General features: G+C 34.7%; 1 protein-coding gene across 2 annotated transcripts in view; it reads right to left on the reverse strand.

Moving 5' to 3' along the window:
• Positions 1-6,255: 6,255 nt before the first annotated feature.
• GEN1 (GEN1 structure-specific endonuclease) overlaps positions 6,256-27,621 on the reverse strand; it is a 31,670-nt gene continuing 10,304 nt past the window's right edge. For both annotated transcript variants that reach the window (XM_087437120.1, XM_004418309.3), the window contains 11 exons: positions 25,402-25,578; positions 24,104-24,214; positions 20,891-20,964; positions 18,698-18,789; positions 17,203-17,353; positions 16,856-16,892; positions 16,686-16,766; positions 15,616-15,746; positions 14,041-14,102; positions 12,370-12,510; positions 6,256-11,855 (listed from right to left, as the gene is read on the reverse strand). In XM_087437120.1, coding sequence (XP_087293246.1) covers positions 10,534-11,855; positions 12,370-12,510; positions 14,041-14,102; positions 15,616-15,746; positions 16,686-16,766; positions 16,856-16,892; positions 17,203-17,353; positions 18,698-18,789; positions 20,891-20,964; positions 24,104-24,214; positions 25,402-25,578 — 2,379 coding nt within the window. In that variant the 3' untranslated portion in view covers positions 6,256-10,533. The remainder of the gene's footprint in view (positions 11,856-12,369; positions 12,511-14,040; positions 14,103-15,615; positions 15,747-16,685; positions 16,767-16,855; positions 16,893-17,202; positions 17,354-18,697; positions 18,790-20,890; positions 20,965-24,103; positions 24,215-25,401; positions 25,579-27,621) is intronic.

Below are 27,621 nucleotides of genomic sequence, written 5' to 3' on the forward strand. Positions count from 1 at the left end.
TTCAGGACATCTGGCCCTGGTGGTTAGAGCTTTGAAGGAAGGGGATAAAACTTCTGGGAGATTTGGTACCCTGCCTGTCCCTCGCATCCCACTCCTTCCTCACATGCCAAAATCCCCCAACCTCCCGGGTTGACTTTGATAGTTATTTTTTAATTCTGAAAATTAAAGTAACTTTTGCGATCCTTTCTTGAGTGTTCACAATACTGTGTTTCTGGGACTCTGAACTGCCCTGATTTAGTGGCCAGTTTTCTATAAATCAGATCGGTAGAGGTCATTCCATTTCTCTGTTGGGTGGTTTCTTTAAAAGTGTCACAGACTTAGATAAATGTGGAGTATATTGAAGCCTTAATTCTTGCTAAAGAAGCTTTGGAGTTAGAACTCTCGGTTCAAATCTTGGTCCTGCTGTTTACTAGATGTTGACCTTGAGTAAGTTCCTTAGCTTCTCTTAGCCTCATATATAAATAGGAGATAAAAGTGCCTGCCTTTCAGAGTGTTTGTGGGGCATATATGAGGAATTTGAAGAATTAGTAATGTGGGTGGATATATGTCATTTATCTTCTCCCAAGATGCATTAATATTTTGCATAACAGACTTTTGAAACTTTTTGAACCTACTCGTACTCTTTAGTGCCCAATATGCTTTGTCTATCTTGTCTTCGTATACAAACTAGAGACAATTAGCTTCTCAAAAAATTATACAGGTTGTAATGGAACACATTTTAAACACATCATTTGTGGTTCATCAGTGGATTTGGCATATATCAAGATAAGTAATGGTAAATTTACACACTAATATTTGTCTCTCAAAAGGCTGTTTATCCTCAATATGTAAATGAGAGTGAAGAGAGGAGGAAGCATCATTCCCACTTATGAGAAGGAGCAGCAATCTGAAGGTTTGCCCCAGGTAGCTGGTCTCTATCAGATCTAGGACAATTACTCAGACCACCACTTCCCAGGTTATAGAAAGTGTCCTTTGGTCTGTTTCACAGGATGTAGATCTGGTTGTACCCAGTCCTTTGACACCTCCCATAGATCTATCCCAGCTGTGAAGTCGCGGGGCCTTCACAGGCCTGGACGAGAGACGTCTGTGTTTGGACAACCCTGTAAAATAAGCCTTCTGGTATCTGGCATCCAGAGTCAGCATGCTCAGGTTAATAAAACTGTAAATGATTTTAGCAATAATAATTACATTGGAGCAGCTACTGCAACCAGTATTACTTTAAAACAAAAGGCAAAATGTTTGTAGTCTACCTTCATACGGAGGGTGAATAAATCACTCATTCTTGTTCTCAGATTCAAAGCACAGCCCTTGCAGACTTCACTCACAGCGGAAAGCAGATATCTGTTGAGTGGCTGATGCAGAGATTTAAGTAACGATGATGGAAACACTATAGAATTCTTTCATTAGGTCTTTGATCAGAGAATACAGGCAGTTTTTGCCATTTTGGGAGGTCAACATTTTCCTTTTCAGGTCTTAGCACAGAATACTGCTGAGGAAGCTCAGACACTTGATCCTGATTGAAGAAGTTCTGCTGTGGTGCTCACAAAAGGAATGCTTCCACACATTAGCAAAATATTCAAAGTCATTCCGCCCACAGAAGGGTCAGCCGAATTTGCTGATGACGCTTCCCTCCATTACCAAACAGGCAATTTATTGAATTCCGCCAATCGTCAGAAAAAGCTCCACTTTTTTTGACTGTTACCGGGGCTGACTCCGCAGCATGTCAGTTTAAAGGCAACGTGGCAAGTCCTTGTAAGAGGCTAGTGCAAGCTGTTAGCTGAGCCCGATAAAAGCTTTTCCCAGCTAAGAAGGTGATAAACGTTGCCACGTTAATCTGCAGATGAAAGGAGGGTGCCTTCAGTGATATTATTTAAGTGGTTTTACCCTAAGTGCTACCAGCACAACAGGAACACACAGCAGTTGATTTAGCCCCTTCACCGTCAGAAAGCAAGGCATCGCATCTGGCATCTTAAAATGACTAAAGGGGACTGGAAACCAAGCTGATGCAGGGAAACAACTGGATCTGATCCTTCTCCACGGAGAATGGAAGAACTAAGACCCTACTAATTCACCACCAATCAGCACCCATTCACTGAAAGCTCTCTGTCCCAGCCCCCTGCTAGTTGCTACAGATTCAGAAACACAAGAAGCTCACAGCCTGGTGCCAGAGACAAAACGCACATCAATCAACACAAAACTATTCATAGGTAATATTTTAGAAGTCTATAGGGAAGAGTAGGGATCCATAAGAAGCTCTATAAACCTTTTTTAGAGAAGACCATGTTTACACCAAGTCTTGATGGGTAAAGAAGAGTTGGTGAAGCAGAGAATCAAACTCTGCAAGTTCTAGGGGATATAAATATAAATAAGATTTGATCCCTGTGCTCAAAGAGTTCTCAGTCTTCTCTGAGAGGAAGATAGATACATTTTTAAAAAAAGAATATTGTGCCTGTCACATAGTAAGCACTCAACTAATATTTGTTGAATGAATGAATGAAATGTGATAAATACTATCATGGAGGTACACACAATTTCTTTGGGAGCACAAATAGATCTTGGAATTAGAGAGAAGTTATGGCATTGAGTTGATCCTTGACAGATGAAGAGGAGTTTGTCTAGCTAATAGGGTGGGGAGCAGGCATTTCAGGCAGAGAGAAGCTCATGAGCAAAGGCATAAACATCTGTTCAGCGAATAACAAGTGGTCTTAGGCGGCTAGAGCCAAGGTTCATGGCTGTGAATGCCAGACTGCCCAGCCTTGTGAGCCAAGCAGGAGTTCTGAGACCACATTTTGCAAGGAATGTGTAGCCACTGCTGGCACAGGCTTTATAGTGAGGGGATCATTCATACATCTAGAAGTTATCATGCTGAGGACTGCTCCAGTATTCTGTGAACAAAAAGGACTAAGTCCCTGCCCTTGTCAAGTTTGCATTCTAGCTGGGGAGAGAAACAATGAAAAAACTCAGAAATATTGATGTCAGGTACTGCTAAGTGTAAAGAGAAATATAAGAGGGTGAGGGAAGAGTGAGTAATGGAAGTTATTTTAGATGAGGTCAGGAAAGGCTCTCTGAGCTGACGTTTGAGTGAAGAACTGAATGAAGTATGGAAACATAGGGAGTTTCCTTCACTAAGGAATTAGGCGACCTGAGTTTTAGTCCCAGCTTAAGCCTTTTCCAGCTGGGTGGTTTGGGAAAATTATTTTAGAGTCTGTGGCCCTCCAGGTGGCTGTTATACACAGAAAAGCATAGGAGCTTTGCACAAAATAGGTGCTCAATAAATATGTTAGGTGACTGGATGAATCATGTATTAGTTACCAATTATATTTGAACAAGCACATTATTCTTTTTCCAGTATTATAACCTTAGCTCAAATGCTGTATTGTTTAGGATCCCTTTTCTGATCATGCTTACTTAGAGAAAGAGCTTCCTTTTTCTGAAAACACCTCTCCCACCCTCGCCCCCTAGTAGAGTATTACAGCGTCCACATTTTTACTCAAAGGGTAGTGTTTAGCTGAATTCAGCTTACGTCCAAATCTGAAAGTTTGTTCCCCTTCCAAATGATGGTAACTCACATAAATACCATTTTCTGAGTGCCTATTATGTGTCCATGGTGGCAGCCACTTTACAGATATTAAAACAACCTTATAGAATACCATTCACCACTGTGTCTCCAGGACCCAGCACAATGCTTGTCACATAATAGATGTTACATAAATATTTGAATAAGTGAGTCTCAAAGAGTTAGGAAATGGTCACATAGAAAAGAAAATCCCAAGGTCACAGCAAATCAGTAACAGAAAAGAATTTGAAGATAGGCATGTCTGACAACATGATCCATATTGCTCAAAAGAAAAAAGTAAGGCCCTCCTCACTATGAAATCCGGAAGAAAAACCCCCAAGTACTTAAGACTGATCACACAAAGCCTGTAGTAGTAAAGCCAGAACAGGGCCTTCGTATGGAGCCAACAGGGAGAAACCAATTCCAGGACCCTAGTAGCTAGAGGCAGGTCTTTGGCAGAGTATTTTGGAGGGAAGCAAGGCCTCCTTAGCAAGATAGTCAATGAAGTGATGAGAAAATAAACAAACAGCAACTTATGATAAAAGTCTATATACAAGCGACATCAAAGACCAGATCAGCCAGAAACAAAAACAACACGGAATGCTTTAAAAAGATTGGTACAATCTGGACAATGAAAGAAGAGAAATCCTTCAGGAGGAGGAACTGAAAGTTGACATCAGAGTCCATACATTTATGCCTATATTAGCTATACAGCAAAATAAATCCAGATCACTCACTCCCAACTAATTTTGTTGTTTTCATCTCATAAAATCCCAAGTAAAGAACACCTCTGGATATTGTAAGTATTTACCCGGACTGGATGGTCCTAAACTGACTATCATAGCCAAGATTGTGGTGCTCAGAGTGAACAAATCAAGATAAGCAGATCCCTGGAGGAATGTTTTAACACGGATTATTTTTCCTTCTGAATATTCAAAATATTGCAATACAGATTTTTTGAGGATAAAAAGCTTGTAAAGAACCTCGTTTGCACATAGTAGATACTCAAGAAATGTTAGTATTCCCCGTTGCCCAGCAATTTTAAATTCATGTGGCTTCCTCCTCTATGACCAGGTTAGGTGCATCTTTAGTACTTAAGTGTGTGAATCAATAAACTCACATATAAACCTTTATATGTGGCTTGTATGGTGAGAATCCTTTAGCATCCTGATCAGGTTCTTTGCTACACTTTGCCCTATTCTTTTCTCTTCGTCCTAAGATACCCTAACTTGCTTTCTGGTCCAGATTCCTCTTTACTTCTCCCTAATCCCTGGCCATTTCTTTGCCTGCATAGAGATTTGTTCCCTGGAGACCGGAGTTCCAAATAAGACTCCACAATTGCAATGTCTTGTTCACCATTCCCTAAACATGCCAGTTCTCATTCTTTAGTCTATGTCAAGGTTACTTGAAGCTATTCCCTCAACCACTGAAATGTCCTCTGCTTGTAATGCTGCTCCAATGCTGCCAATCAAATTTCTCCCCATACTCAAAGCCCAGTCAAATCTCATGTTTGCTAAAAGAATCTTCCCTCCTCTGCAAGACTTATGTAGTACCAATTGCCTATTCCATTCATTTAACAACTGATTCTGTGCTAGCCAATATAATTTATTCTTGTATGTATGTCACATTTCCCTACCTTGCTCTAGATTGTCAATTCCTTGAAAATAAGAATTGGGTTTTACACCACTTTGTATTTCCTGACAGCCCAAGGCATTTGACCCTGAATAAATGTCTCTGGAATGAATGGATGTGCACTATCCAAATGACTTCACTTGGAACCAGGAACCAGTTACAGCAAACCTTGGAACTATATCCAGGGTTAGATATGTCAGGCACCTCAAAGCTTCCACCATCTCTATTACCAGACTTTTATCCCCAGTGATGTCAGGAATTGGTTAAATAAGCAGATCTAGAGATCAGCAGAGAAGCTTTGTATAAAGATCCATATCTGAGTCATTAGCATGTGAGCAGTTCAAGTCACGAGAGTAGAAAATATCTAGAAAGTGTGAATAAAGAGAAGAGAGAGAATTGAAGGAACACAAGTATTTAAGGAGCATGAATTTTTAAGCCTATGAGGAATTTAAAATTATAGCTAAGGAAGTAGAAAATAAACCAAGATGCAGTGCTGACATGGAAAAGAGAACAGAAACTTTCAAGAAAGTGGGAAGTTCAACAGTGCCAAATTCTGAAAAAATGCAAATTTAAGACCGTAAATTGTTTATTAGCTTTAGTAACACGGAGGCCAATTAGTGATCTTGACCAGAAAATATAGACAATGAACAAAGATAAATTACTTCATTTCAAGATTTACTATAAAGCTAAAGCAACCAAGACAGTGTGGTATTGGAATAATGATAGACATAGAAATGGATGAAAAAAATAGAGTTCAGCAATAGACCCCCCCTTACATGGTCAACTGATTTTCAACAAAGGAGCCAAGGCAATTCAATGAGGGAAAAGATGTTTCTTCAACAAATTGCTCTTGCACAACTGTATCTCTATATGGGGAAAAAAATGTTCCTCAATCCTTACCTCACATTGTACGTAAAGTTAACTTGAAATGAATCATAGACCCAAATATAAGAAGTAAAAACCATTCAACTTACAGAAAAAAACAAAGAAAAAATAGTTGGGAGACTGGGTTAGATAAAGATGTTTTAAACAGGCCACTGAAAACAAAAATTAATAAAATAGACATCAAAATTAAAAATGTTTTATTCTTTGAAAGACACAGTTAAAATGAAAAGATAAGCCAGACTCGGACAAAATATTTGCAAAAGACCTATCTGACAAAGGACTTTTATCCAGAAAAAATAAAGAACACTTACATTTTAATAACAAGAAGACAATCAACCCAATTTAAAAATTGGCAAAAAAAAATTTAGAATTCCACCAAAGAAGATAAATGAATGGCCAATATGCACATAAGATACTCAATGACACCAGTTTTCAGGAAAATGCAAATAAAGCCACAAGGAGATACCACTATATACCTATTAGAATGGTTAAAAGGAAGATTGACAATATTAAGCTTCAGTGATCAAGCAGCATAATTGAAACTCCCATATATTGCTGGCGGGAACACAAAATGGTTCTGCCCTTTTGGAAGAGTGTGACAGTATCTCAAAAAATTAAACATATGCTGGTCATATGAACCAGCAATCTCATTCCTAGATATTTATCCAAGAGAAGTAAAAATGTGTGTCTCTTTAAAGGCTTGTATCTGAATATTCATGGCTACACTATACACAACAACCCAAATGTGAAAACAACCCTATTTTCCATCAACTAATTCATGGGTAAAAAAATTGTGGTATATTAATACCATGTCATACTATTCTGCAATGAAAAGGGACAAAATATTAATATACAAAACATAGTTCTGTAAGGTTAGGTGGGTTCCTTGAGAGCAGAGGACTGACTGTCTTGATTTAGGATTCCCCTTGCCCAGGTTTTTATATATAAGTGCTCAACAAACACGACATTCTCCTAAAACAAAGTTAAGCTTGATTCTAAGCATTTTATATATCTTTAGCAGCATTTTCAAAAAACAAAGTTACAACTTCAGAAAACACACAAAAATTTAAAAGTATTTCAAATTTCAGTCTAATTTTACAACATGGCATAATGTAATAAATACTAGATTAATAAACCAAAATTTTATTTCCAGTCTTGAGAAAATGTCTTCACTTCTCTGGATTTGTTTTCTAAACTATAAAATGATGCCAGTGCATATGTGGGAGTGAGGTTAGATTACACATATATTAAAAAAAGGTCTGAACAGGTAAAACTCTCTATATTTGTTTTATTTTTAAAATAATAGCTTTATTGTGATATAATTCACATACCATAGAATTTATCTATTTAAATTGCACAATTCAATGGTTTTAGTATAGTCAGAGTTTTGCAACTATCACCACAATTAATTTTAGAACGTTTTCATCATCCACCTACTTCCCAAAAAACCCATCCCATTAGCAGTCATTCATCTTCTCCCTCCTCAACCTCCCCTCCTCTCCACAGCCCTTGGTAACCATGAGTCTACTTTCTGTTTCTACAGATTTTCGATTTGCCTATTTGGGACGTTTCATATAAATTGAATCATACAATATGTGCTCTTTTGTGACTGGCCTCTTTCACTTAGCATTTAGCACCTAGTTTTCAAGGTTCATCATGGTGTAACACATATCAGTACTTCATTTCTTTTTATTGCCAATGTCCCATTGTATTGATATACCACATTTTGTTTACCCATTCATCAGTATGGATATTTGGGTTGTTTCCATCTCTGGGCTATTATGAATAATGCTGCCATGGACACTTGTGTACAAGTTTTTGTGTGAATGTATGTCTTCATTTCTCTTGGGTATATACCTGGAAGTGGATTTGCTGGATCATATATTAACTATGTTTAACCTTTTGAGGAACCACCAGAGTTTTTTCAAAGTGGCTGCCCCATTTTACATTCCTACCAGCAGGTTATAAGGGTTCTAATTTCTCCACATTCTCACCAACACTTGTTATTGTTTGCTTTTTTGATTCTAGCCATCCTATTGGGTATAAGGTGGTATTTCATTGTGGTTTTGATTTGCATTTTTCTGATGACTAATGATGTTGAGAATTTTTTCATGTGCTTATTGGCTATTTGTTTATCTTCTTTGGAGAAATGTCTATCCAGATACTTCATGCATTCTTATTTTTTTTATTATTGAGTTGTAAGAGTTCTTTATACAAGACCCTCTAGATATAAGTCCTTTAACACAATTATGATTTGCAAATATTTTCTGCCATTTTATGGGTTGTCTCTTCATTTTCTTGGTGGTGTTCTCTGAAACACAAAAGTTTTAGTTTTCATGAAGTCTAATTGATCTATTTTTTTTTCTTATTGCCTGTGCTTTTGGCATCATATCTAAGAAACCCTTGCCTAATACAAAGTCACAAAGATTTATGTCTATGTTTTCTTCTAAGAGTTTTATAGTTTAGCTGACATTTAGGTCTTTGATCCATTTTGAGTTATTTTTTGTATATTGTATGAGGTAGGGTTCAAACTTCATCGTTTTGCATGTGGATATCCAGTTGTATTAGTAGCATTTGCTGAAAGGCTATTGTTTCCCCATTGAATTGTCTTGGCACGCTGGTTGAAAATCAATTGAATATAAACGTGAGGGCATATTTCTGGACTCTCAATTCTATTCCATCAGTCTATATGTCTATCTTTATGCTATTACAACACACTCTTCATTACTGTAGCTTTGTAGTAAGTTTTGAAATCAAAATCAGAAAGTGAGTCCTCCCATTTTATTTATTTATTTATTTATTTTGAGGAAGATCAGCCCTGTGCTAACATCTACCAATCCTCCTCTTTTTGCTGAGGAAGACTGGCCCTGGGCTAACATCCATGCCCATCTTCCTCTACTTTACATGGGACGCTGCCACAGTATGGCTTGACAAGCAGTGCGTCAGCGTGCACCTGGGATCTGAACCTACAACGCCCGGGCCACCGAAGCAGAACACATGCACTTAACCACTTCGCCACCAGGCCAGCCCCACCCGTTTCTTTTTTTCAAGATTGTTTTGCCTATTTGTGTCTCTTAAATTTCCATATGAATTTGAGAATCAGCTTGTCGGTTTCTACAAAGAAATCAGCTGGCATTGACAGGGACTGCACTGAATCTGTAGATCATTTTGGAGAATATTGCCATCTTAATATCAAGTCTTCTGATCCATGAACATGGGATGTCTTTCCATTCATTTAGGTTTTCTTTCTTTTTCTCAACAATATTTTGTAGTTTCAGAGTATAAGTTTTGCATTTTTTGTTAAATTTATTCCAAAGTATTTTATTTTTTCTGATGCTGTTGTAAACAGAATTGTTTTCTTAATGTCATTAAGTATTATTCACTACAGGTGTATAGAAATACAATCGACATTTGTATATTGATCATGTATCCTGCAACGTGCTGAACTCATTTATCAGTTTTAGCTGGATTCCTTAGAATTTTGTATACACAAGATCTTGTCATCTGCAAATAGAGAGTTTTACTTTTTTCTTTACAAGCTAGTTGCCTCTAGGATTTTTGAGTGCTAAATAAATTAATGCACAACTTAATATTTGGAGGTATTGAAGTCAATATTGTAGATTCATTTTTAAAACAAGAGTAAAGCAAAGAAAAAAGTGCTATAGGAGAGAAAGAAAACAGAAAAAAAAACAATGAATTGGGAGGGAAGAAATCTGGTTCCCACACCAATATTCATTAGCTGTGTGATCCTAAGAAAGTTTCTAATCCTCTTCTGGTTGTACATTCTATTTTCCAAACCTTTTTCCATTTGGCATACCTGTGAATTTCTGGGGATATGTAAGGAGTAACTTTCCTCAGTTTATTCAGCCATTTACAACCATAAGTTTTGCTCCATATATTGATCATCTTCTCCTTTTCCATTTTTGCTCCTCACAAAAGAGAATAAGGTTACCAAAACTGGAAGAGCACACTAGAAATATCTTCACATTGAGAGAAAACACAACTCTCAGGAAAGGCACAATAGAAGACACTGTGAGAATGAAGTCAACTATAAAGAAGTATCCTCTTGGGAACAAGCTGGAATATAAATAAACATTTCAGAGGCCTGTGTAAGAAATGAGTAAAAATGAGCAAATGAATGAAGCATTTACTCTGTCTGGTACTGTCCTAACATTTAAAAGCTATAACTAAAAAATAATCAACAAAAATATAAAAAAGGGGAAAAGTATGTTTTAAAAATATACATTATCTGAAATTGTCATCACAAAGACCATCTTTTAAAACCAAAGTTTTAGGTATCATTTTTTATTACAATTTTGATTAAAATGGCAAAAGTCTCATGACATATAGAATCAAATTACATTTTTCTACCAAACATTAACTAGATACATTCCTTCTGCCTCTGTCAATGCTGATGGTGCTAGAATACTAACTTATATTTAAATATTTTAAATTTCATTTCAAGTGTTTTGGAACCTCAGTTTTAATCTCTGACGTAAAGGAAGAGGACTATCCAAAGAAGCACCAGAATCTTCTTTTTCCTTATGACACTGTAGAAAATTCAGAGAATCTTTTGCTGCAATTGGGAAACAGTTTTCTTCATTTCTAGCTGTTTTATAAGCCTGGACACACTGTTCAGGTTCTTTAATATGTATCTTAGAGTTAGTCAACTTGCTGACATCATTTTTCTTGAATTGGGCTGGGTTATGCTTCTGAGAATTCCACTTCATTTTCTGAGTTGCATACTTAGCTTTCCCAAACACTGGGACACTTTCTTCATCAGAGGAATGTCTGTCAAGGCAAATGCTTTTCTTCATCACAATTTTCTGAGTAGTTTGCACATCAACTTTTCTACTATGATCTAAGGCAGTATTTGGTGGTCTAACTCTAACATTGGAGGTCTTTACTATTGGATTATTGACAGAATAAGGTATAGAACTACTCACTTTATAGTTTTCTTGAAACAGCTGGTCTCCTTTTAGAACTTTAGAGTTTCTAGATTCATTTTGCAAATGAATTCCTAGAATATCCTTTGAAAGATGTGATGGACAATCAGAACTACTGTTAGCAATACAATGTTCTTTTATGGTAAGGAGGGATAAAGATTTTAGGTCAATATCTGGTTGTACATTCTCCTGAGGATATGATGATTTTACACGTATTCGTTCCTTTAAAGGCAAATCCTGAAGATGTAAATCAGTAATGCCAGAAAGCAGATGCTCTTCAGGATTAGACTTTCGAAGATCCCAGTCCAACACTTTATTGATGTTTGTGGTGTACCATTCTGATTCACATGGCAATTGTTCTGGGATATTTCTAAAGCTATCAGGGATGGCTGTTTCAAGTTCTGATTTTAAACCACGAGAGAAAGTATTCCTTGGAATAGCTGGAGAATTACTAAAAGAAGTACTCTCCCAGTCAATGCTGCTCAAGTGTAGATCAGCAATCGCCGATACATTATGAGATGAGGTATTGGGTTGACTAGATTCTGAAATTAAAGACTTACTGACAGTTTTAATTTGCTGCATAGCCAAAGGTCTTGGAGCAGACACTAACTGCTCTTGTGTATTCAAACAAAGAGCATCTTCAGGTAAAAGCAAGCTATTCAATGACGCAGAAATAGATTCCTGGGGTAATTTGGAATCAGGGGAAACTTCCAAATGTAACTTGGAATTCTGCTTAGAAGAGATTTCACATGTGGGTTTTAAAGTCATTTGTGACTGAAAACTCATCATATCATCTGATTCTGGAAAATTGTTTTCTTTAGGCTTAATTTTCATGCCTGAAAAGAGAAAAAAAAAATACAATTAAAATCTATTTTATTTTCCTTAATTTGAGTAAACAACTAAAGAGTTCGGACTGGAAATCTTCTATATAATCAATTTTTGCCTTTTTTGTCTCAGTGCATTCCTGGAAACTGTGTTATAAAGCAAAATATTTAAAATATTTTCTTTTCGAAACAGTGTTATAATTGAATTGTTTTCCTCACTGAGTTCTGGGAAATAAAGAAAGTGTATTTTAATCCAAAATTTACACATACCAGTTGCTCAATAAGTGGTTAGTATAATTACTATTATTAATACTTGCTTAAGTTAGCAAACACAGAGCAGAATGGTTTACTCTTGGATTTTCAGCTTTAAAAGAAAGTATGTCAAGACAAAAAGCATGAGTAGAATCCTTATTCTTGATTTTATAGAACTTTCAGCAAAATTTAGACAAGATAGATTCAAATAGAACCGGTGGCTCTTCTATAACATTTGTCTGTGGCATAAATAGCTATGAAATGCAATACTTACTTTGTTGTTTCTTCCCTTTAATTTCTAACTTTTGTTTTTGGTAAATAGCAACAATCTCGGGATAAGCTGCCTCAAACAATGATTCTTCTTCTATTGTTCGCAGAACCAGTTCTCCACATTTATCTTCTATAGCATAATGTTCTAAAAGATTAAAATATAGTAACATAGCCTTAATTGTAGATTTTAAAAATTCAATTTTTCCAGGTAACTAAGTTTACCAGGTAAACTAAGTCATCCACAAATGAATAATTCATTGCAAATCTTGCTTTACAACATCTCTATTCTAATCATCTGTTGATACTAGTATAGAATTGATTTTATTCTGCCTGGCAAAAGCTGGAAGGAGATTCCCTTTAAATTAGAACTTTAAATTCTCTTGCTTCAGAGATGGTAGGAGTAGCTTAAATAAAGTTGACTTTAATTTAGTAGAATAAGTGTTAAAATTCCAGATAAAGAACGGGAACAGAGAGTTTCCTAAAACTTCAGCATTAACTTTGCTTAGTGGTGGCTTCTGAAAAGAACAGAATTGAAAGGGTCATCAAAAATATTACATCTTCCAGACTGTTGTTTCAGAGGTTATCAATCTCTTGATTATACACCCAGGCCTACTGGACTCACAAGCATCTGATAAATGAAAATGAGAATGCTTACATGTAAATTGACAATAAGATATATAAATAGTAGACTAGATTCTTGTATTTATCCTATATGAGGGCAAAATTGACTTTGAGAAGTCAAATTATAATAAAAATATTAGTTGATGAGTTTAAAGTAGAAACAACGGAAACAGATGAACTTAAAGTGTTTTTAGTCAAACTAGCTTGGGGTACATTTTCTCCCTCAAGAGATAGCTCCCAAAAGGATAAGTGAAAGTGGGTACCTAATCCTCAGTTCCAGATAGAGGAGATGCACTGCCAGACTGGGTTAGTGCCATTTTCTTTCCCGAAAATATTCTACAGTTGGTGGAATTGTTCCTAAACAGTTTTCAAAATTCTTCAGCCTTCTATTTTCCTATTATTGCTTAGAATGGGTTATCTAATATTTTATAGTTTCATTCTTCAAAGTTGCCTACAGTTGAAATTTTGATTGAACAGATCTACTCTCTCACTCGTTCAAATATAATTACACAATCTAATTTCGAAGCCAACTGGAAATGAATTTGGGATTATTTTCCATTTTAAATGATCTGTGTTTTCCTTGTCTTCAGTTTTGGGAACTAATTCCGAGTTCACTGTATTTCTGTTTGTAGCAAAATAAGAGTAATTTGACAACTATAAATTCCCATGAAAACTAAACAGAGTAAAGAAAGGGGAGGAAGAGAACCCCAGGTGCTATTCAGCGACCTTGATTTCTTAGACCCAGCTATACAGTGCAATTCAATGACCAGACCATTTGTAGCAGCATTTTCTTGAGAAATATAAATCAAAACTATTTCCATATTATTTTCTTGACATTAATTACAAAAGAAATACCAATTTAAGGATGAAAATAAAATTAAGCTTTTCATATTTACTATTAGTGAAAACCTATTTAAATAACAGGTAAACTACAGAAATAATGTGCATGTGATAGGTTTATTTCTTATATACATACATATGTTTTACATATCTATATGACATTCGCTAAACATATATGGTCGAATGTTATAAATTTTGCTTAAAGTGTACATACCAGGCTTTTCCCATTCTATTTCAAAGCAATGAACTCCATTTTTGATTCGGTTTTTAACAATTCTGAAAAATAAATTCATCTAATGAGGTCCAATTGCATGAGTTATTTGGAAATTTTCAATTTGTAGATTGAATAATTCAATTTCCATTGATTTTTATTCTATTTTTATAATGCTCTAAAATATTATAAGGAATTAATGCATAGTTATTCCTTTGATTAGTTTATTCAAAAGATAATTTTATTGTTAGGTGCAGAGTTTATAACTGTTAGATCCTATCAGTAGATCGTTGCTTTACTTTTCAGTGTTCCTCTTTTCCACAATAATTTTTGTTTTAACGTCTATTTTGTTTCCGTTAATTTTGCTACATCACTTTGGTAAACATTTGCCCTTTAAATCTCTTTATTTTCAAACTTTGTAGAGTTTTATTCTGTATATGCCTTACAAGCAGAATATTGCTGAATTTTGTTTACTCATCCAATACAATGTCCTTTAACAGACGGGTTTAATCCACTTATTGTGGTTACTGATATAGTTGGACCCATTCATACATCTTACTTTGTGTTTTCTGCTATCAAGCTTTTTCTTTGCTACTTCCCTTTCCTCCTTCCTGTATTCTTTTTGTCTGATAGTTTTACTTTCCTATTTAAGTATTGGTTTAGAAGATAGAGATTGTATTTCTAATGTTTTACTGGTTACCCTCAAATGTTTACATGCATATTTTGGGAGTTTTAATATTATCATCATATATTAATCATCAAGCATTATGCAGATATGCATATGTTTTTCCAGTCAGTTTATTAAATGAGCTAAATATGTTGTATCAATTTCTATGCTGATCATTGTTTCTTGTTATCCACATCTTCCCTCTCAGTTCATTTTTCTTCTTGCTGAAGGACATCCTTTAATAGTGCTTTTAATGAGGGTCTGTGAGTGGTAAACTCTTAGTTTTCATATGTCTGCAAAATGCCTCACCAATCGTGAACAATGTTTTAATGATGTCTAGGCTGCCAATTATTTTCACTCAAAGCTTTAAAATACTACTCCATTATCTTCTGGCATCTATTACTGTCATGAAAGATGTGCACTACTAGATTGCCATTCCTTTGTAGTTTAAATCTTTTCTCCTTGATACTTCCTCCCAAACTTTTAATTTTGAAAATTTTCAAACTTTTAGAAAAACTGCAGGTGTAGTACAATGAATACTTATACACCCTTCACTGAGATTCATCAATTCTCAGTTTCAGTCCCTCCATTCACTTTACATTTTTGTTCCCTTTCTGGTCCATTGAAATAGTTATCTGACTAAGCCTGGCTATATCTTTTTATATTTATTTCTTTTAATCACCCATTATTACCACATGTTTGAAGCAGAAAAGTGGGTCAAAGCACAAACTTACTATGTTATCTTGACTGTAAGCCCTGAATAAGCTTTTAATATTCCAGTAGATCCTTCCTCCACCTTTATAAAACAAAGAGCTATACATCCTATTATGAAAGATATTAAGAAGAATATTTTAGATCATAAGATATTCAAATGGAAACAAGAGACTTCTTCATACAGTTCTTTATATTACCGAATTGGCTGTAATTGATCAGAGTTCCTTCTGCCAAGCTTTCTTTCTATCATGTCATAGTGGGTCAAAAGCACCAACAATTTCTCACATGCATAGTCATAGGGCCAATCCATTTTTTCAAGAGTAAATCTCTGTAAATTTAATAAAAATAAAATAAGATTTTATTATTTCTTGGAGACAAACAGTACTTTCAAGTGATACTATTTTTTCCTTCAGAATTAACATTAGTTAAAGTAGTATCAATGAGAATATTCTCAGAAAGGACAATGAGTCTCCTAAGGAGGCAATACCCCATAATGTTTAAATGTGAGGGTTCTTGATTTGAATGCCATTATGATATTTCCTAGATGTTGGGTCAATTACTCAACCTCTCTTAGCCTCAGGTTTTCCATCTGTAAAATATAACCTAGCTCACAGATTATGAACATTAAGTGAGATTTCATGTAATGTGTTAAATATAATAGCAAATTTTAAACGTTCGATAAATGTTGGTTGCCATTGTTGTTACTGTTGTTGATAGGGGTAAGCAACAAGCAGTTATAATTTATTGAGCCACTCCATTTCCCTAGCCACTATATTAGGGGTTAATGTAAATAATATAACTTAATTCTCATAGTGACTGCATGAGATAAGTAATATTATTTCTATTTTGAGGATAACACATATGCAGGGTCACATCATAAGTGACAGATGGTCCAAATTTAAATTTAGGTCACTGATTACAAATCCCAATGCCCTTGTAAACTATACTGCCTACCACAACAATATATTGACATTCTCTGGTTATTAGCCCCTTTCCCCCAACATATCCCTGAATACAACGTATCTGCACATGGTATTTAAGTACAGCTGTACTTCTGAAGTATAGCACAATTATGGTTTGTCTTATGGTCTGCAATATGGTTACTGTGTGGCAGAGGAATGAAGATTAGAAATAAATGCTGAAAAATATATGGGCAGTCAATAGTCATCTATTTTAAACCTCCTCTCAGACCAATCAAAGTGATTATCTTTTCTTCTTGTCCTAGTATCCAACTTCATACCATAAAGTAAGAATTATTTTCAGATACCTGAAACAATAATAAATCAGGTCTTTGGTACCTGATTGCCTTCACCAATTTATCCTTGTTCAAAAGGAATTCTTGAATAACCTAGCAAGAGAAAAGAAAATAGCAACTGAGACTTCAAACTTTTAAAGAAGCTTCTGAAATAAACACATAGTTGAAATATTACTTATTACCTCATGGAATGGGAATCCTTCACAACTGCAAGCTTTTCTGAAAATAAATTACATACATGTTATTAACACAATCTGGCAATTTTAGACAGACTCTGAAATCATCTCGTCCAATCTCTTTCCATTTAATGAAAAATATCCCTGTATAGTACCCCTGTCATTAAGCTTCTCTTTGAATAACTATTAAATTACTCTCTTCTGAGATAGCCTAATTTTTGCACAGAATAAAGAAAAGGATTTTGTGAAACATTACTAATCCAGACTCGGGGGACGGTTATGTGGAAATACTTCAACCACAGGTGCACAAATAGGTCATGCCAGAAAAAAATGAGTTAAAAAAAAAACCTTACTTCTTAATACTGTTCTCCACTGCATTCAGTTGCCTATCAGGTTCTGTATGGTGCCACTCACAAGGACAACAGTATTCAGAATCATGTGGTTCACAGTATCGATCAGTTTTACACAATTTGCATCCATTATGTTCATGATCCTTAGGTGAACCTTTATGGAGACACAAAAAAGTATGATTTTCACTGCTTTTTAGAATTACCTTCTACATACATTTTTATGTTTTTGCCCTTATCCAAACTTTCAAAAACAAATACTGCCTAGCACAGTGCCTAGCAAATAGAAAGGTTTCACTACATTTAGGTCGAATAGAGTAATGAACACTATTGTAATTCTTAGGATAAAGTAGATCTCGAGCTATTACTATCACATGACACTACATTTTTTTGTAAATTACTCTTCTATCTGAAAGTGTTAATTTTTAACTTGAAATTATACATTTATAATAATCAACAATGGAAAACTTTGTAGTTTTTGTGGTAGCTACATGCAAAGAAAGTAGGATACTATTAGTATTAAAAAAAGATTACTTACTTAATAGAATAATTCATGAAATGTTTTCTTTAATGAGAATACTAAAATATATCAGTTAACTACCTCTGCTAGTGGCTAGCTCTCAGTTACCTGTACAGCTATTTTTAAACTATGCTTGGAACATGAACAAATTATGACTGTGGCATGAGTGTGGGGCCCTAGTTCCCTTTAAAAAGAAAGCAAGACCACCTTCAACATTGTTTTGAGAAAATGGAAGAACATACATAATTGATTGATAAATTACCTAAAATTGTCTTATTTTATAAGGTATCAAAAAACTATGGAAGGCATCCTATCTATAAAAACATTTATTCCTTCCACGATTTCATCTATAATTTAACAATGTTAATAAAAACATTAAGACAAATAGATACAGAAGAATTTCTTTTAAAAGATGAGCTAACATGATCTCTTAATCTCTCCTGAGAGCAAAAAGTCTTTCTGACCCAGTACATGTCAGTGACATCATTTTTTCACCAAGACTAATGAAGAGGATCCAAGCTCTTTTCAATAATAATGAACATCTATTAGAGATTAGTTTTAAGTCACTATCTTCACATATGATAAAAACACTCTATAGGACAATTAAGAAGCATTTAAGTATATAAATATAAATAACTGATATAAAAACAAATGGTTTCAGCTCCCTTCTCCCCCAAGACTTATCAGTACAATATTTTTTTCTTAAAATGAATTTCTATATTGTAAACATAATTTTAAGATCTAAGTAATTTGGTATCACAGTTTGAAACTGCATTTATCCTATATTTATCATTTACATCACATTATTTCATTCAATAAACATTTACTGAGTCCCTACTATGTGTATGTGACACAATTCCTGACTGAGATTCCCAATCCAGCGAGGAAGATAATTGTGTACAAAGTACTACAAGAACAGGGATGAAAACATTGGTATCAGACACTAATATTCTAGAGATGTCTTTCCCTATGTCTACTTACCAGGATGGGAACACACAGAGCAATGAGCCAGTTTTTTAATGACTAGTGGTTGTGGATTAGAGTAACAAGATTTTTCATTCCACTGATTAAACCTTTAAAAGAAAATGGTTTAAAAAAAATAAAATAGCAAGGTTACCAAAATGCCATGTTCTCAAATGTCTGGCTATACTGTTCCCTTCCACCTCCCTAATTATTGTTCCTTTGGTGGTAGAAAAAGTTGCTGGCCGAGCCTGGGAAAACCCTCAGTCTATGTACCACAATTTCTAAATGTGGCCACAAGGACGGCAGAACGGCAACAGTGGGGAGCAAAAAAAAGAGAGAGAGACAAAGAGGGGAAAGTGTGTGGATGTGGTTGTGTGTGTATTCAAATACTCATTCAGCCTTTCTTTTTTTTAAATCTTAAGTGAGGCAGCAATATGTGGGGAGAATGATTTGTATGTATCTATTTTTTATCTCCTTTCTGTATGCAAGAGTATGAAACAAACAGAATCCAGTACAAGAAAATTTATCTCTATTGGAAATTAGGGTGAAGGGTAAAGTATAACACTAAATAAAACCTTAAGCTTCTGAGTAAAAACTTTTTAAAAAAATATAGATCATTTGAAATTATCATTTTTTAAATCTCTGCGCAAACAGTGAAAACATTACCTGTTTAATGAAAGATTTTAAGAAAAATGTACATTACTGCTAAGATTTCTACTAAATAAAAGTTAATTTTATTTTTGGTTAAAGTTCTAGGTCAACATAAAACCACCAAGAGAATAGTTAAATATTTATCATAAGACGTAAGTATTCTGAATTGTGTTCCTCCACTTACAGAAGTTAAAGTTTTACTGAAAAGCTAAGTTATTTCTTCAGCTCATTGTGTAGTATCTGGTACTAAGAGTTATTATTTAGCTTTTGGAATTTCTAACTCATTTACTACAAAGACCAAGTACAAGCTTGCTAAAAATTGGCACTAATTGCTGCCGGTAAAATAATAAGTAGAACTTCAAAAATTAAAAACAACTAGGGGAAAAGTCAGTCTAAATTGATCAAAATTAGAATGACAGAAAATTATAACAGGAAATGTAATTTCATTATTTTCAAGTGTTATGACAAACATTTAATAAAATGTTGCCAAAAGTACAAATTTGCTGAAACTGTTTCAGTAAGAATGATTTGTAGTTAGCCAAGTACAGACTTTCGCTTGCTTTTCCTTCCTTACATTATTCTTCACAATTCCCAAATGATTCCTTAACTCACTCCCATGCCAAAGTAGACCTTTTTTCCCTGCTTTGGCACAGCAATCACTGATATCAATAATGGATTTACTGAAGTCTTAGATCTATCAACAGCTTTACAGCTGAAAGAGAAGCATTGTAAGAAAGAGCGCAGTGATTTGAAATTTTTTTCATGGTCATTCCTTCTTGATTTCTACAAGTTAACGTTTCCTTTCGTGCATTCACCATCTCAAACCTACTGGAGGCCAAGACTGTTTTAAGTCTCCCAGTGTCCCAGTTCCTTTCTTTCTTATTCACTCTACACTTTATCATCATTAATATTAATTTTCATAAACCATTGATTTCAATTAAGTAAATATAATTCACATGCTTTCAAAACCAAATAGCATAGTTTATAAACGTCAATATATTCTGCACCTTAATAGTTTTGAATCATCAAATTGCATGGCCTAAATTAATTAGAATTAATGTATTAGTAAATGTGTGGCTATAGAACAAAGGGCCGTAGAGTAAAAATTTTGATCAAATGTTACTTATTAAATATTTGCAACATGTCAGGCATTTCATTTATAGAAAATAAATACAATATAAAAGTATTTTATATCAAAAATAATTTTAAATATAAAATTATTTTAATCTTATGTTTATCTCCACTTGGTAGTAAAATAGTCTAAAATAGTCTGTGGCAAATGCTCATGGTTATAAATAAATGCCTTTGACATCTTACTCCTTGTGTTTGTAGTGACCTAAAAATATTGAAAAACATACAGAATGGCTTAGGACGTATATGCTCATCCTTTCTTTGCAAAAGTTTAGAATAACTAAAAATAAGTGATTTTAAATGAAAATATAGATCAGCTTAAAAACACAAAACCTTTTTTGGGAAAGCACAATACTTTTTGTGATATTAGCTATTAAGTTCAACAAGAATAAAAGTCCAGTGTCACAAGAAAAAGTAATTTTTAGTTACCTTTGAAGTAAACTTTGCCCTTTCAAAATCTGTATTAGTTTTAAAGCTTGCTCTTTTCCAACTCCAGGGACTCCCTTTCAGAAAGTGGGAAAAGAAATTCAAATGTTACTCACTAGGGAATGGATAAATAAAGTACAGCAGGACCATTTAATGGAAGATTGCGCAACTGAGAGAACGAAGTAACTCTGTGTAATTATGAGAAAAGATGTGCAAGATACACTGCTGTGCGTAAAATGAAAATTGCAGAATAGTGTATGGTATGATCTAGATTTGTAAGTTAAATAACAATTATATTGTTAATCTGTGCAAACAAAAAAGTCAGAGGGTTGTATACCAAACTACTGATGGTATTTATTTTAGGGGAGAGGGGAAAAGATTTTTAGAGGGGTTTCAGTTTCTATGTTCATTATTTTGATAATATTTTAATTTGACCTAAATTTATGTTATATTTTTAATCAAGAAAAAGCATGTTTATTTAGTTATATGACCATTTAATATGTAAAGACCCAGATGTCAAATGAGAAGAAAGGAGTTTCAACTATTGAAATTAATAACTTAAGAAAATTAAAAAATTGTTAAGTTTCCAACACACAAAAAAATATACAAATAAATGTGTGTTCACATGACAATTTCTGGTTTAAATTGAGTCTTCCAGTTCCTATAAAAGTTTATGAATATGTCCTTTACAAGCAAGGCTGCTATTTAGTCAATATGCACCAGGACAGACACACCAGTGTTAAAATGCTTCCAAACTGGTTAGCAAATAGCCACTGCCCAAGCATCCTGAGTGTCTGTTGGCAAAGGGGTCTCCCCTCTAACCTGAATCCTCTTCCCAAGCCACCTATACCCAGGATCCAGAGCACGTGGCACACAGAGGGCATCCAGAAGCCTGTTCCATCTCTATAGCCTATGTCTTTGGCATACCAATTGTTAGATATTTTGTATATCACCCTTCTTGTAGTAGCATTAAGCTACATCTTAAATTTTTTTTTTTTTTTTTTTTGTTTTGGTGCGGAAGATCAGCCCTGAGCTAACATCCATGCTAATCCTCCTCTTTTTGCTGAGGAAGACCAGCTCTGAGCTAACATCTATTGCCAATCCTCCTCCTTTTTTCTCCCCAAAGCCCCAGTAGATAGTTGTATGTCATAGTTGCACATCCTTCTAGTTGCTGTATGTGGGACGTGGCCTCAGCACGGCCGGAGAAGTGGTGAGTCGGTGCGCGCCCGGGATCCGAACCCGGGCCACCAGTAGCGGAGCGCGCGCACTTAACCGCTAAGCCACGGGGCTGGCCCCATCTTAAATTTTTTGAAGGCAAACCATGTTAGTACATAGTCTTAAAAATCTTTAAGTAGAACAATATAAATAGATAGCAGTTTTGGTTACAGAGGATACAAAAGTTCAAAATAGCTAAGGGTAATGCATAATGCAACACCACTGTAGCTAAAGTTGGTTTCTGTGAGTTCAAGTTTGCAAATTTTTTCTTACATTCAACATTGGGCTATTTCTAGATTTTAATTATGATATAATTACATATGGGATACAGGAATCTATTTCGGAATGAGAATTACAATACAGTAATAGCGTAGTCTCCCCTTATCCACAGGAGATACATCCCAAGACTTCCAGTGGATGCTTGAAACCATGGATAGTACTGAACTCTATATATACTATGTTTTTTGTCTCATTCATATATACCTATGATAAAGTTTAATTTATAAATTAGGCACAGTAAGAGATTAACAACAATAACCAATAATAAAATAGAACAATTACAATATACTGTAATAAAAGTTACCATAGATCTTAGCAACCTCAGCATATGATTTTCTTTTCTTTCCTTATTAAGTTAAGAACTTCCACCTTTTCACTTAAAGCAAGCACTTGATGGCTTCTCTTGGGCATATCTGAATTGCCAGCATCACTACTCTTGCACCTTGGGGCCATTATCAGGTAAAATAAGGGTTACTTGAACCCAAGCACTGCGATACTGCTACAGTCGATCTAATATGCAAGACAGCTACTAAGTGACTAATGGGGCAGGTAGCGTACACAGCATGGATACGCTGGACAAAAGGATGATTCATGTCCTGGGTGGGATGGAGCAGGACGGCTGAGCTTTTATCATACTATTCAGAATGAGACACAATTTAAAAATTATGAATTGTTTATTTCTGGAATTTTCCTTTTAATATTTTTGAACTGTAGTTGACCAGGGGTAACTGAAACCAAGGAGAGTGAAACCACAGATAACGGGGGACTACTGTCAAATAATTATTTTTTCTGTTATTTAAAAGTTTCTTTTCTCCTGCTTCCTTTTCTTACTAGTTAAAAAAAATTGTTGATTTCTCTATTTGGTCACTGATACATAAATTAGAAACTAGGGTTAATAATTTTACTATTCTGCTATTTCTTCCTCTCTCAAGCTCCAGTGAAAAACATTGTATGTCACTCTTTTTTAGACCTCTCTTGAGGATAGAGTATGTAGTATGACGAAGGATTTATTAAGGACACAAAGATGATCAGTAGGGGCATAAAGATGGGACTACACAGTAAGAACTACAATACAAGTCATTTTACAGTTTTAAATATCATATTTAAGAATCAGGTTATCCTCATAATTCTTAATTCATCACTCACCTATTATACCTATTTTTTACAGAGTACTATATTGTGCATCTTAAGATATAAAAAAGATGTTTTTATGAACAAAATTCAATACAATGCTAAGAGGCATGGAAGGATGAATGGCTTACTCCAATAATCATGTTGCCTAGCAACAGTAATAATAACATTCAGCATGTGCACAACTAGAAAGATACAATGGAGATTAAAAACCAAAAAACAGACAAAACAGTGACAGAAACTAACGTTGGCAGGACACAAGAAAAGAGTAATTCCTGTATTTCTTTAAAAGGGTAGTCAAACTTGAATGTGAATCCCTTAATCTAGAGAAATGGTTTACTGTGATTCAAACTGTGGTACCAGTTATTCTTCTATTCTCGCTTACAACATTCAGTGTCACAATGAGTCAGCTTTTTAACGCCACTTGAAATGCTGATTATTTTAGTAATTGGATAGTTTATTATGCCTAAAATTATAATCTAAATTAGATTCTTAATCATATAACCATTTTATATTCATATTTATGCAGCATGTAAGGTATCAAAAAAGATACACTATGAATAGTAAATAAATACGACAATTTCCGTGTACCTTTGGAAGATAATCACAGCCAAGTAGTATTGCTAGTCCAACCAGAGCATCTCTATCTAAACCTAGTTTACTCTTGATAGATGACATTGTATAACAGTCAACATGTGGGTCCTAGAAGAAAGTACAGATTTAGTTTAATCTTCAAAGAGTAAACATTTACATGTTAAACAACATTACAAAAAATAATTTGTTAAGGTTGTCTCTAAATGTTTAATTATTCCTAAAAGTTAAAAAGGAAAATTATCCTGATCAGCTGAATCTTCACAGAATATAACACTTCAATATCTAGAAATAAAGTTATAGTTTCAAAAATGGCTTAAAAAATAAACTGTAGTAGTCAATTTTTCCCTCTTTACTGTTTTTTGGTGTCTACAAAGGTAGATTTTCATCTTACAAAATTAAACACTGTAAGATGTTTCTTATAGAAAGTAAACATTCCCTGTAATCGCATCATCTAAAGTTAACTATTAATAATGGCGAGGTGCATATTCTTCCAAAAAATATTTTCTTTGACACATATATACAAATATTTATGATTAACTATATTTTTAAGGAAAAATAGCATTATATCAAAGTTATTATTTTGCAACATTTTTTGCCCATTAATATATCTGAATATCTTTAATGTCAATAATACATACCTTTCTAATGTCTGCTTACTATTATATTATATGGACTCTGAGGCAGTGTTTCGCTATGGGGACATTATTAGCATTTTTGGAGAGATAACAGAATTGTCTTGCAAAAGATTTAACTTTCCTGGCTCTAATCCACCAGATGTCTATTGTCTCCCTTGCCCAACCTTGAAGAGTTACAACCAAAATGTCCCCTGGTAGTACCCACAGAGCTGAGAACCATGGCTGTATTTAACCATTCCCTATCAATGGGAATTTGAGTTGTTTGCCAAACTTTTGTAATTACTAACAATGCTGCAATTAACACCCTTGTATATCTCTCCTTGCACGTTTTGAGGTGTTTTGGAGGGTAAAATTATTAAAAGTAGAAATTTTGGGTGAAAGCAATACATTTCCTACTCAATTTTTAATATATTATTGAAACTGATTTAGAATTAAATCATGTGAAACAAGTCAAGCCTTAGGAGAGAAATCCACATTTCAAAGAGAATGAACTATGCGGCAATGATATTTTTAATAACAGTAAATGTTTTATTCAGCAATTGCTATAGGCTAGGCATTACAGTAAACATTTTACATGTATTATTTCATTTAATCATTTAATAATCCCTTTAAAAAAGGTAGTTTGTAAAACAAGTGCTGAAAAAGAGAAAGAAAACGTACCTTGGTATTCATAGTGAAATTCCTGTAAACAGTCTGGGCCCCATAAAGGAAAGCATCCCCATCATTGGTGAGGCAGCCGTGGACATGGCCATTGGCGTTGAGGTAAGCACACATGGCCTCAGCTTCCCCAGCAGCCTGGACCCAGGGAATCCCTAAGCATTCCAGCATATCAAGGCACTAAAAAGAGCAAGTAGGTGCAAGAAATCTAAGAACATTTTTATTGCTATTTGTTTAGTGTTTAACTTACATCTATATAAAAAAATATTAATAGTAGCTATTTAGGTGTTTTATAAATTATGATATTTAAGAAACAATTGGAAATTTGAACACTGAATACTTCATGGCATTAAGGAATGATTGCTAAATTTTTAGGTGTGATAAAAATTGTATTGTGGTTACGTTTTTATTTATTTTTTAAGACTCCTTATCTTTTAGAGAAACGTTCTGAAATATAGAGAGTGAAACAATATTATGTCTGGGATTTGCTTCAGAATAATGTGGGAGTACGGGAGTGGGTGGGAGGACAGATGAAACAAGATTGGCCAAGAGATGGGGCCGGCCCCATGGTGTAGGGGGTAAGTGTGCGTGCTCCGCTGCTGGCAGCCCGGTGTTCGGATCCCTGGCACGCGCCGACTACACCGCTTGTCAGGCCATGCTGTGGAGGCGTCCCACATAAAGTGGAGGAAGATGGGCACGGATGTTAGCTCAGGACCAGTTTTCCTCAGCAAAAAGAGGATTGGCATGGATGTTGGCTCAGGGCTGATCTTCCTCACTCACACACACACACACACACACACACACTCTAAATAAAATAAATATTAAAAAAAAAAAAAAAAAAAAAGATTGGCCAAGAGTTGATAATTGCTTAAGGTTGGTGATGGGTTACTTTTGCATTGATTTAAAATTTTCTGTAATGAAAAGTTAAAAATTTTAATGTCAATTAAAAAGTAATCCATATTCAATTTAAAAAATTACTTTCAAAAAGGAATGAATATTCAATTTTCATTGTTTGGTCAATGTTATTATCTCAAGATTCTGGAAATATCTTTAAATAATTAATAATTAATTACATTAAGATTTACATCTGTAAAACTATAAAAATTCTTCTCACACGATGGTCAACCCGATGAGCTCTTCCAAAGAAGATGCCATCATACAATTTTGGCTTGGGGCCTTGAAGTCCTCTTCTTTTTGTCATATCACCTCCCCTGTACAATGAAATTCTCATATTGTGGGAAACCATGTAGCCGTCAGTCGTTGGCATGCACCTAGTCAATGTCTGTGCAGGATGTTTATATCAATTTGCTGATGTATAAATAATCTGCTGTGAGTTTTCTTTGGATTATGAATTGACCCCAGCTGAGTAGCTTACAGTTGAGCCTTACAGCCTAGTGCATTCCTTCTTGTCATATATCACACTCTCATTCTATCACTGGGGAATAGTGGGTATGGTGAGGAAAAAAGCTATTTACTTGTAGATTCTGGAGACTGATAGAGTAAATATCACTCTTTTGCTTTAACTGATTAATTGCTGATTAATGTTATACTATGTAATAAAAACCTCTGCCAGATGTTGCCCAAGGTGGACAAGGTTCAGAAAGACAAAGTACTATGTCAAAAAAAGGGTACTTTTCAGGACTCTGGCTGAGTGATTTTAGGGAGATAGTTTTGTTACAGGTATTGCTTTATTGTAACACCATAGTTGCTTCAAACATACCCCTAGATAAGAAGTATCCTTTCATAACAAACAAAAAGAGTTAGAAAGCTATTTCAGATTCTTGTGCCACATCATTCTAACTCTTTTTCAAAAACTCACACCCAATTTGTGATGAGGCTGGTTGTAATTTTCCCTATCCTAAGTCTCTGTCATGTGGGGTGGAGGTGGTGTTGGAGGAGGACTAATTTGTGTTTTTCATGCTTATACTTAAAAGATGGCAGTGGATTAGGAGGAAGCAGGGCCTAGTAACTGAGGGTACAGAAAAATGAAAACGAATAACGGGTGGGCAAGACTGAACCGACGCAAAATGCCTAAGAACGTCACAATTACTGCAATAAAGAAATAGGAATGGAGCAATTTTCTCAAGAAGAGATGGATATCTTTTTACTTTACACTGGGTATTTAATGCCCTAAGTATGTGGACCATGGATATTTCCAGGAACCGATTATACGGGAAATAATTAGAATCCAGTACAGATATTTTCTTCAGCTACTAACAGTCA

The sequence above is a fragment of the Ceratotherium simum genome, chromosome 11 (genome assembly GCF_057802395.1).
Source record: "Ceratotherium simum simum isolate JZ-2026a chromosome 11, ASM5780239v1, whole genome shotgun sequence".
Classification (NCBI taxonomy): domain Eukaryota; kingdom Metazoa; phylum Chordata; class Mammalia; order Perissodactyla; family Rhinocerotidae; genus Ceratotherium; species Ceratotherium simum.